The following is an 11,473-nucleotide window of genomic DNA, read 5'->3' as shown; positions in this document are numbered from 1 at the left end:
TTTAACAGCCCAGACGGGTCACTTGGTGGCTAAACAGGGCTGGGAATGTGCTGGAGAGCTGCTTCAGCCCTGCTCCCAGCCAGGGCCATCCGGGAAGCAGGATCTGGGGTCTATACAGGCAGCATCTTGACATTTAGCCCAGGATGAAGGCACCATGCCTGCGAGCCTTGGGGCTCAGAAGCAGCACAGGCTTCTTCTAGGAAGAGAGCTCAGCTGCTGTGTGCTGCACCTAGTGCTACCAGCTCCCTCACCTCAGTTTTAGTTTGTTTCTTTTCCTCATGGTGCTAACATCGTATGCTTTAAATACCAAAGCTGTTAGGACTGAGAAGGTCTGAAGCACATACTGGTTTTGAGATCTTTATTTCAGGAAAAGATTAAAGAATTAAAATAGGAGCTGCCCTGCTGACAAGAAGAGTTGAATTCAAGAAGCTGATAAAAAAGGAGCATTATATGCATTGAGCACTGTGCATTTTCAGTCAATATTGGCTCTACTTTCTACTCTACTTTCCTTTGACTAGGAAAAGGGAGTTTCACATGCGCACAGACCCTGGGATTACACGGGACTCAATGAGAGGAAGGGAGTAACAGCAAAAACAAACCAAAACAAAAACCAAAACAAAAAAAAACAAAAACAAAGAGAGTGCTGGGCTTGATCTTTCAGTGGCAAGAAAGTGATCTTACAACTCAGCCCCCAAAACACCAACTCCGACCACCACCAAGACCGGAGGCAAAGGCCCCGATGGGCCGGGCTCGATGGTGCCTGTGAGAGTATCCACAGCTCCCTATCCATAACCACCTGGGCAGCCCCCAGAGCTCACCGGGCTCTGGGATCACCTACATTCAGGATACAGCACAGTCCCGGGGCAGGAGAATCATTTCTTGCATCCTTCTCCAGCAAGTTATCAGTGTTGTACCTCCAGGCTGCGTACGCCGGCGCGGACTCGCGCTCCCCGATAGCTTCCCCCAGGTTCTTCCTCCCCCCCTTGCAGGTGCAAGTAATGCAATCAGATCAATGGTTAATTAGGCTCCTGGCGTGCTCTGAGCACTGGGTCTCTTGACAGCAGTAAAAGCTCGGTATGGTTGATACCACCCAGGCCCTGCTTGCATACCAAAAGGGTTGGTACGCAGAGCTAGCTTATTGACAGGCTACTGAGCCTTAATACTGACACTTAGTGTAATGGTTTACAGTAAAGGAAGGATTCTCCTACAAAGCGCCAAAGAGAAGGGGGGGGGAGGGAAAAAAAAACCAAACAACCCCACCCCAATCCCTTCCTCTCCTTTTCAGAGTCTCTGGAGCATCTCACAAGCAGGGAAAGGTGCTGGGGAGGTGAAGGGGAGGCACCGGGTCCCAGAGGGGGCGTCAAGACGAACGACAGCAAGGACAGTGGTGAGGAACGAGAGACAAACGGTGCTGGTGCTGTGCTGCCTCAAGCTGGGAGGTGCGCGTGGTCAAGCGGAGCGGGGAGAACTACTCATTCTTCAAGTCCCTGGATTCAAAAAGCTTCAGGCGTTCTTGCACAGTCAGGCCTTCCTTCAGACTCTGGGAGAGAGAAAAAGACAGAGAGGGTCGGACAGGGAGGCGAGCGCGGCGCACACGGGAGGGGGTGAAGATGCTCAGGCAAAGGAGACGAGGTCAGCGGGAAGATGGGCTCCTTGGTGGGGAGATTAGTGGGACATGCTAAGAGAAAACACATGGTTATGGAAGGTGGTTACTGGTGAATGGTGCCTAGAGAGAGGGTGAGATTGCAAACAAACCAGGAGACGTACCAGAAGCAAATGAGAGGCACACCCATGCGGCAAGCGGGATGAGCTCGACTTGGAAAATGATCCCCAGAGCCTGCAGTGCAGTGGTGGCAACTTCAGGGGAGCTCCAGCAATGCAGGAGCCCTGGCCAGGTCAGCTCAGATGTGCTATACTAAAGCACCACGCTGATGAGCAGGACCTCCATGCTGGTCCTCCTCGCCTGACTGAACATGACTGAACATCTGGGATGTTCCCAGCTTCGGGCAATGTGCAGGCTTTGCTCAAACAGCTCTGTAAACTGCCTTTTTTTGTTGCCAGAGACAATCCCACCCTGTCTCTAACCCCAGCCTGGGGGCTCTCCCAAGCCAAAGCTGCCTCTACTGCACAGGGTTAGACAGAGGACTGGCTAAATGCTTGCTGCAGGTCCAGCAGGATCTGATGGCTGATCCAATTCAGATGCAGCATCCAGATTTCAAGGCACGACACACAGCTGGCCAGCAGAAAAGCCCACCCTGCTAGCCCTTGGCATTTGGATTTGTGAAATCTCTCACCTACACGTGGGGAACCAGAAGAACAGCAGCTTGAGGGGTACAAACCCAGAAGCAAATTGCTTGCCCCCTGTATGACAGCTTTAACCTGAAACCAGCCCAAAGAGAAACATGAGCCTCAAGCCAGCCTTCCCTCCTGCCTGCAGCCCCAAAGCTGTGCTCTAAGAGCTTTAAGGAAGCAGGACAGCAGTGAGATGTCCCTGCTTGCTGCTGCTGAAGAGGCACCAACATCTCCCTAACCAAGGCACTGGTGGCTCTGTCCCTGGGCAGGGACAGTTGTCACTGCTCAGCTGTAGGACTCTGGGCCAGGCAGCCCTGTGAGGAATCCCTTGCAATGAATTCATTCTGCAGCTGGAACATTCTTTTGCTTTGCAGATCAAGATGTGGCAGCTTCAAAAGGCACAGACCTGACCACAAAGCCTCTGAACAAGCAGCCATCCCCCTTTTGCTTTGACCCTGAGCGTGGTGCCAGAGGACTGTACAACCACAGCAGCACATTAGATTTTTGGGCTGGGTTTTCTTTAAGGCATGTTTCTCGAGGCAGGATTCCATGATAAACTTGCCCTGAGGCTGTGCAGACTCCCACGGTTATTGGATTTCTTCAAATGTTTCTCCTCCTCCCACAGAGCCACAAACACAGCCCAGCTTTGCAAAGCAGCACGGAAATGAAAGCACTACGAGGGATGGGTTTGAATTTACAAGTGCTGGATGCTTGTCTTTCAGTGGGCAGCAGAGTCTCTTGGGATGAGAGCCTCTGAGCATACACTTCCTCCAGGAAGTTTACTTTGGGCCTCTTTAAATGGGCAGCAACCCATGCACTCCAGTTTGGACATCCCATTCCTCATCAGATGCAAGGAGACAACAGAAATCATTAAACTGTTCTGCCTGGCAGTACAAATTCCAGCAAATTCACCCCACAGGAAGTCTCACAACCCAATGGAGGTCCTGATGAGGGGTGCCTGATGAAGACAGACTAATGTAGGATGAAATCTGTGGTCAAGTCTTCCTGGGGCTCTCCAGTCACCTCTCTGCCATAATTCTGGGGAGTTCACTAATCTGCAAGGTGCTCCAACCTCAGTCTTTCCACAGGTCAGTAAATTACCTATTGCTCCAGTCACTCCAGATATTTGGGTCATTAGGATGGGCCTCGTTTCTCATCAGCTCCCTCCTTTTTGCTGGCTGAGCTCAGAAGCCTCAGGCCAGTGTGTGGAATGGAGACACAGTGCCAAAGGATGGAGAGCAGCAGGGAGGACACCGGGGAGCTGGAAGAAGCCTGGAGGAGGTTACTGGGCAAGGAGGACTTGCTCAAGCATGGACCAAACTAAAGAAGCAGCAATTATGGGTAAAGGACATTTAGGGCATCCCCTCTGCAGCTGAGATGGGGCCCCCACCATTTTAGATGCCAGAGGCCATTGTGGGAATTGCATTTTCAGGCATCACTGACCCAATCCTCAGCCTGGCTAGGAGCAAAAGGGCTGTTTTTCCTACAAGACCTTGGCTGCTGCTGCAGTTTAGTCTGAGGCATGCAGAGTCAGTCAAGCACACACACACTCAGTGTCCCACACTCCCAACACAGCAAGCAGGAAAACATCTCCCCACTGTGTCCCAATCCTCTCAGCCACGGTTAGCTGTGTTGGGAAGGGTGGGAGGAACAGGAAGACAAGAAAGTCATATTCCTCAGGGAAGAGGCCACAGAGACTGCATTTCACATGGATCTTGGGTACGCTGACTTCTCCCCTGCCCTTCCCCCAGTGAAATAATTAGCCACAAATAAACCAGTCAGTCATTAAGAAGAAGAAAGGCTCTCGTTTGCCACGGAGGGGTGAGCAGTGCATGCAAAAGTGGGTGCTCCAGGGGGCAGCTGCCTCGCTTGGTGGGTGCTGGTTTGTTTACCTACGTGGCAGGGAACCTGGACACGGGTTCATTTCAGTTATCCCATGAGACCTGCTCAATAACGGACTGTTGGAGGAAAAAGCAAAATAAAGAAAAACAAAACAAAACAAAACAAAACAAGAAGCTCATAAATCCTAAATGCACTGGTGTTTGCACAGCCCCAGTCCCCCCATCCCAGCAGTGATGTGAGCAGGCAGAGCTCATGCTTGCTCTCCTCTCCTCTCCTCTCCTCCTTCCCCACCAAGCAACACACACGAGGGACCACACAATAAATGGTCTGGGTTGAAGTGGTGAAGGGAAACCCAACATCAGACCTGACCCAGCAGGTCTGGGCTGTCCCTGAAATGCTCTCTGTATTTACTGGGAGCAGCATGGACACCCAAGCTGATGACCTGACCACACCACCCAAGATGGTGACTGTTTCTCCAGCATGGCCACTGAGCTAGAAGCCTTCTGCCTGCTCAGCTTCTTGCTCTGCCCAAAGTCCCAACCACTTCAAACATCAGCATGAGACACCAGGTAACCAGTGGTGAGAGGCAAAGCAGGTCTTGCCCATGCTGCTCATCCTTCCAGCTGACCTGTGTCACATGGTGACTTCCCAGAAGCTTTCTTTGCTCTTTTTATCCCTGTGGTCCCACAGGAACAGCCCACGTGTAACGTGGTGGTCAGCAGGCCAAGCAAGTGAGCTTGGCACAGCACCACTGGACTTTGGGACCAAGAGAAAGTACAGAAAGGCTGGACAAACACGAGCCATCTGCACCATGTTAACACACAGAAATATGTTAAATATGCCCAGGACCAAGACACCACTGCTCCACATAAAGACTAAAAATCATGCAGTGATGAACACTGTAAAACCCAGCATGACCTGCACACTCCCACTTATTGACACCAGGGAAATTTCAACTGAAAACAGGGAGGCACTTCTGGGAGAGTCCTCCTGTGGAAGACCAAAGAACAGGGTGAACCTCATCCTTTTTTTAAGTGGAGAGCAGCTTGATGCCTGGATCTCAGCATGGTTAGGAGGGTGTTAGCCCCATTGGGCATGGCGGGGGGAGCAGGTCCTTTGGTGCACCACTGAAAATTCAACTTTTCTCTCCAGCACCCTCAGATCAGCAATACTGACCAGGAAATTTTCTTCTCCTACCAATTTTTTTCCCACTTGGATCCCCTCCTGGAAAGCAATGCTGGGCATTTTCATCATGGGGGAAAGGAGGTCTGAGCTCACCTTTGACCTGATATTCCTTAGTTGCCGGCTAACACTGGATCTGTCTTTCTTCAAGAAGTCAGGGTTGCTTTTTGATTTCATAATATCTGGGGAGAAGCAAAAGAAACTGTATTAAGTGTGGTGCCCATTGTCTTCCTGGACAAAGCTGGGCTGGGGCTCTTCCTGCTCTCCCAGCCTGGACAAACTGCCTGATGAGCCAGGGATGAGGGGCAGAGGGGACTTTTGGGGGTCTCTGCTTTCCCACACCACATGTAGCAGAAGTTTTCCCAATGCCAGAAAGCTTTCAAAGCCCACCAGCTTCCCATCTGTGGGGCTGGAAGGAGAAACTGCTATGGGAGGGCAGTTGGGGTCTGCTTGGTCCCTGCTATCTCCGAGGAGTCTGTCTGCATGGAGCAGAGGTGGGAAGCAGTAGGAAACGAGCTAAAAAAGCACCAATCAGTCAAGTTACTGTGCAAGGGCTCGTGGGCCAGGATGCACACATTAGCTCAGGAACCCCACGTTTGATCAGAGCTGCTGGAGGAGGACTGACCATATCCTGATACAGTGGTGTTCACAGGGGATTTCTCTCCCTGAGCTTCTGTGGCTGCTTTCAGCTGCTCTTTCAACCTGCTGATATCACAGTCTGCCTTGGCCTTCACGATGCTCAGCTCTGTGTAGATGTCTTTGTACTTGTCACTGGCGTATTTCTTATCCTGGCAAAGGAAGAAGAACAACCCAACAGAGTCAGAGAAACAGCTGGAGCTGAGGAGGTGGAGAATGCAGGTAAAGAGGAGCTTGGCAAACACTGCTGGAAGAATATCCGGGGAGGAATGCTGGGGCAAGGCTCACATTTGGTACAGGCTCCCAAAGTTGGGTCTGACAGCAGGATGAGACGTGAGGTGTGAGCCCAGCACTGAGCACACAGCCCCTTCCTTACAGGAGTGCTTGTGTGGGGGCCTCATTTTAGCAAAGACATGAAATTCAAGCAGAATTCCCAGAAACTGCCCTGGCAAAGAAGCTTTCTGGATCAAACCAGATCTGATGCTGGGAGGCTGGGCAGATCTCTTAACTTCAGAGATCTCTTACCAACTTTTGCTACTTCAAACCTGATCTGAAATGACAAGGAACAGGGAAAAAGATTGAAGGGCATGTTTTCCCACAAGAAGGGGTAATTCCTGGGCTGATACAGTCGTGGAGTGCTTTACTGAGGACCCCCAACTGGGTATTCAATTCCATTGTGGGTGAAATTTCAAATCTTGTTTCAAATGTGGGGATGAGAGAGCTGAAACCTAAGCTCCACACACACACACACACACAGAGGAGCAGAGCACAGCCTGTGCGAGGATTTGCAGAAGTGTCCCTGGGCATTACCCTCAGTGCTGTCTGCAGCTCATCTTTGAGGGAGCTGATTTCCTGCTTCAGGTACTGGATTTCTGATTCCTTGACCCGCAGCAGGACCTGTGGGAACAGAAGCAGTGAGTGTTCATACCTGAGCAGGTGCAGCTTGATCCCGAGATGCTCACCCACTGCACCCACTGACAACTGAGCCAGGGCTGGAGGCTCAGCCCTCCACCAGCTCCACACCAGCACCACAGAGCTGCTGGTTTGTGTCTCCTGGTTCATGCAAGCAAATGCTTCCTGGGTCTGGTGGGATCTTGCCTAAGCTGCCACAGCTGACATGTGCTCCCTCCACACCCCCTTGGTTTCTGCTTATCCCCACTGCTTGGTGGGGACTGGATCCCAGGGGACAAGCAGGGGATGGAGAAGGAAGAGCAGATGCCCAACTAGACACAGCAAGAAATTAGGACTCTGAAAGCTCCTGACCCCACTGCACCCAAGGCTGCTGCACAGTGCTGACCAGCCCCAACGTGTGGAGGGATGGGTGGCTGTGACATGCTCCTGGGCTCCACAGGCCCTTGTGCCCATCAGTGCTGCCCCTACAGCAGGGCAGAGCTCACCTCCAGCTCGTAGGCATCCTTGCCCTGCGTGAGAGGCGACCCAGCAGCCTCTCCCCCGCCCTCCCCGGTCAGCAGGGTCCGCAATCGCGTGATCTCCGCAGCCAGGCGGTTATTCAGCTCCTGGGAAAGGGAGGAGAGATGTTGGGGAAGGGGCAACCACACCACTCACCCCCACCCTGGGTGCCCCTTGGCCACTGGGGGGGGACCCTCACCTGGTTGTGGGCGTTGAGCTCCTGGTTCTCCCGCTGGCACTGGCGGAGGGCCTGCCTCTCAGCCTCCAGCGCCTGCGCCAGGTGCGCGTTCTCCAAACATTTCTGGGAATACTGCTCTGAAAGCACCTCCAGCTCCCTCTGCACTGACTGCAGCTCCTCCCTGGAGAGACACACACTGGGGAGTGACCTCCTCCTGGTTTCAACTTCCAGCCCCTCTCAGCAGATGAAGAGGACAAAGGGACTTGGTGGACTGTGACACCCCCTGTGCCCACTCTTTTCTTCAGCCCCCCCAGGACAACCGAAGGGAAAGAATCACACAGTCCCTTTGGGAAAAGCCTCAGGTACAGTCAGTCAGCCCTTCCATCTCCTGGGTACCAAAGGGGAGGAGAGGTCGTTCTCTAGGAGGATTAATGGCAGGATTTCCTCAGGTTTCCAAAATCTGAGCTGAGCTCTATCAAATTTGCTCTGGACACTCAGGACCAGGTGTATTTGCACACCTACACATCTTACACAGCTTCATCCAAGTTAATAAAGCTGTTTTGCTCAGGTTCCATGTGGATGGAGCTTTAAACAACATGGTCTAGTGGAAGGTGTCCCTGCCCATGGCAGGATGCTAGCAGTAGATCTTTAAGGTCCCTTCCAACCCAAACCAGTCTGGAATTCTGTAATTCTATGATAGCCTCGCCACAAAAAGCTTTCTCCTTGCCTGGTTAGATTTGGTTGAGCAACTCTCCTGCTGCAGCTGCAAGAAAAGCAGCACTGTATTTGCACGTTTGCTCCTTCTGGTGACCATAAAGCAGCTGAACTCCAGCAGTGGAGTTCACTGACCTGGAGCCTGAAAAATCAGAGGCACCGAGGAGCCTCCAATGGGCGCAGCTGGGTCAGGACCAAAAGGACCCTACAGTGACAGGTCTGCCCCTAACATATTGCTGAAACCAAAGGGGAAAACGGTCTCCCACACGTGTGACATCCCTGTGAGATGCAGTGGCAGATGGAAGATGACAATGATCTTACAGGTATTGCCTTCGGAGGGCCTCGATGTCGGCGTTGACGCTGCTGATCTGGGAGCGCTGGGACTTCTCCAGCTCCCGCTCCAGCTCCTCCCGGTGTGCGTTCTTCATGGCTTCAATGGCTGTGTGGGACAGCACAGGATTAGCACCCAGCCCTGCTCCACCCAAGGGCAAGGTTTTTTGAGTTTTTGTTTAGTCTGAAGTCATCCCAGCAAACCTCACACTGCTTCACAGCCCCGCCAGCCGGTGTCCCGGCTGCAAAGCAGCAAAGGGGCTGCTGCAAATCCCAGCTTTTAGTAAAGTCCAAACGATTGCCCAGTTCACATGCTGCTTCCTGGCTTGTGGGACTCCTAATGCAGAGACCCCGGCTCCAGCACTTTAAAACTCCCTGGGGCACTGAGGAATGAATTCAGTGTGGAATTGGCAATCAATTAACCACAAGAATGACTAAAGCCTGAGATGGAACTGAAAACAGATCAGACCATGTTTCAGCCAAGGAGAGGGGTACCAAATTCGAAGGAAGATCCCCAAGATGGACCTCAACCCAAAATGTATGTTCCACCACAAAATCATGAAGAGAAATTAAGGTTGCAAAAGACCTTTGAGATCAAGTCCAATCGTAACTCAACCACCCTCTCCCCATTTCCCTGTGATCCCCACCAAGCCTTCATCCCATCCATGCTCTGCTCTTCCACACCGGAGCAAACACCATCGCCATCAACACGGAGCTGCCCCAGCACCAGGAACCCACTGGCATTGTCTCCATACCTGAAATGGTGGCAGCTGTTTCTTCTGCCAGCAGGCGATCTTTCTCCTCCCGCAGCTTCTCCAGCTCCCGCTGGTGCTGCCTCTGCAGGTCCTCGATCTTTTTCTGGTGTGTCTCCTCCATGGCTGCAAAGCCCCTTTCACATGTTGCCTGCAAAAGGGATGAGGGGAAGGGGTTGACCCAGAAGCAGTGGTGAGCCTGCCAGAAGCCATGTGCCAGCAGGTAGGTGGGTGCTGAGCTTCCATCATGGGGATCTTCTGCCTCCCCAGCCATGGAGGAGCCATGGACAAGGATGGACCTCATAAAGTCAGAGCTTGTCCTGCAGTTGCTTGACTCCTGACAGCTCCAGTGAAAAGGACAGGGTAGGTCTAGGGTCAGACCTGACTGAGCAGTGCACATATATGTTGAAAACAACCAGAAAAAAAAGTTTCCAGTCCCCCTTCTGCTCTCTTGAACAATGCCTGATTTTATGTGGCTGCCTCTGGGGTGGAAGGTAGATGACTCGTGACAGCAACAGGACCTGAATTTCCAACTGGGTATTATTGCTTCAAATGCTGCACAAGCAAGTATTTGAAAATTTAATTACTAGGAGTGAACTTAGGCCAGGAGATGGGAGCAGAGCTCTGGGGATTCAGGAGTCACCACTAGTGAGATCCTGAATTCCAGCTCAGTCCTGCCCCAGGCACAGCACCTGCCCCTGCCTCTGCAGTGGGACAAATCCAAACGCCTGTTTACAATTCAGCCACCAGCCCAGCCACCCCACCAAGCACCTCAAGATCCCAGATGGATACAAGGCTGGAGGACAGAGGCAGGACAGCAAACCCACAGGCAGGCTCGAGCCATGACCAGGAAGGGGAATGCACCAGGGATGCACAAACCCCATCAGACATCTGGGGGCAACCCTGATGCACTGCACCCAGGTTATCTCCCTCTTAATGGTACAAGCTGTTTCGGGTTTGGTTTTTTTCCTTGATTTCAACATATTTCTTCTTGATTCCCACGCAGGTTTACCACGGGAAGTGAGAAATGTCACCCAGGGACCACAGGGACCCCATGGGAAATTTAAGAGGAACAAACTCACTCCCCTGTGACAATAATGCTCATGGCAGTCTAACACCTGCTGACCTACCCTCATTCCACAGCATCACATCCTTGTCTAATGCTCTTTAACCTGGGCCACTCACATTCCCAATTTTCAGCTCTGGTGCTTTCATTCCTCCCCTTTAAGTCTGAATCCTGAGGCACTCTCAGTTTTCTCAGCCTTTTTTTTTTTTTCTTCTTTTTTTTGTGTGTGTGTGTGTGTGAAACTCAGTGCCAGAACCTGTCCAGACTTGGCTGACTATGGAGAGGCATGAAGCAGCCTTGCAGGATTCTTCATTACACCTCGAAGGCTGGAAGAAAATGGTGACTGCTCCTCCAGAGGTCTGGCTGTAGATTCAGTAGTTAATGCATTGTAAATGGATTGCCATAAATCCAGGACATGTGAACATGTACAAACCAGCAGCTCGTGTTACTGACGTTACATTTTCCATCAGGTTCAGAAGAAAGGAATTGAGCACATTTCAACCTGGCAATCAGACAGGTCTGCAACTGCCTGCTCAGCTTTCTCACCCAGGGAAGTGTCTTACTTTGTTGTCTGTCCCTCTCCTTCCTACAGAGGTGCAGAGAGAGCTCAGATCACCCTGCTCTCCCAGATCTCTGCCCAAAAGATGCTGCTTGACTTCCCACCAGGAAAACAAGTTTTGGCAAAGCAGAGCTAAAAACAGAGGCAGGAGGTCAGGCTCACTGCTTGCTGGTATTTTTCAGCCTCTGTTTTGGTTCTGGAGCTTTTGTTTCTTCCAAAGAGGAACATCCTCTGGTAGGAGCAACCCCTGTTTGCTGCCCACTCACAGGGCAAGGTGTTACCTGGACAGGAGGTTCAAGGATTTTTCCTTCCTGAAGCATTCAGATGGAGGAGATAGCATTCACTGAACGTCAATCCATCACAACCACCTCCCCTGCACCCCTCCTTTCCCTGGACACTTGGTTCACATGATGGGACACAGCAGAACCATTGCTCTCCCCAGGCTAAAACCAGCTCTTGGCTTGTGTTGTGTCACTTTACCCTCAGCCCAAATGTGTGCCAAGGATCTCACG

General features: G+C 51.8%; 1 protein-coding gene across 8 annotated transcripts in view; it reads right to left on the bottom strand.

Moving 5' to 3' along the window:
• Nucleotides 1-343: 343 nt before the first annotated feature.
• Nucleotides 344-11,473, bottom strand: part of MPRIP (myosin phosphatase Rho interacting protein) — a 75,589-nt gene continuing 64,459 nt past the window's right edge. For 4 of the 8 annotated variants that reach the window (XM_030459962.1, XM_030459966.1, XM_030459967.1 and 1 more), the window contains 8 exons: nucleotides 9,340-9,487; nucleotides 8,576-8,693; nucleotides 7,562-7,721; nucleotides 7,350-7,469; nucleotides 6,763-6,849; nucleotides 5,942-6,104; nucleotides 5,413-5,498; nucleotides 344-1,540 (listed from right to left, as the gene is read on the bottom strand). In XM_030459962.1, the coding sequence (XP_030315822.1) occupies nucleotides 1,469-1,540; nucleotides 5,413-5,498; nucleotides 5,942-6,104; nucleotides 6,763-6,849; nucleotides 7,350-7,469; nucleotides 7,562-7,721; nucleotides 8,576-8,693; nucleotides 9,340-9,487 (954 nt within the window). In that variant the 3' untranslated portion in view covers nucleotides 344-1,468. Of the gene's footprint in view, nucleotides 1,541-4,184; nucleotides 4,251-5,412; nucleotides 5,499-5,941; nucleotides 6,105-6,762; nucleotides 6,850-7,349; nucleotides 7,470-7,561; nucleotides 7,722-8,575; nucleotides 8,694-9,339; nucleotides 9,488-11,473 lie in introns of all 8 variants that reach the window. The other 4 variants (XM_030459965.1, XM_030459968.1, XM_030459963.1 and 1 more) reach the window with 3 other exon arrangements.

The sequence above is a fragment of the Calypte anna genome, chromosome 14, assembly GCF_003957555.1.
Source record: "Calypte anna isolate BGI_N300 chromosome 14, bCalAnn1_v1.p, whole genome shotgun sequence".
NCBI classification, from domain to species: domain Eukaryota; kingdom Metazoa; phylum Chordata; class Aves; order Apodiformes; family Trochilidae; genus Calypte; species Calypte anna.
Note: the sequence above shows the minus strand (reverse complement) of the source record. Positions and strands in the feature narration are given on the sequence as shown.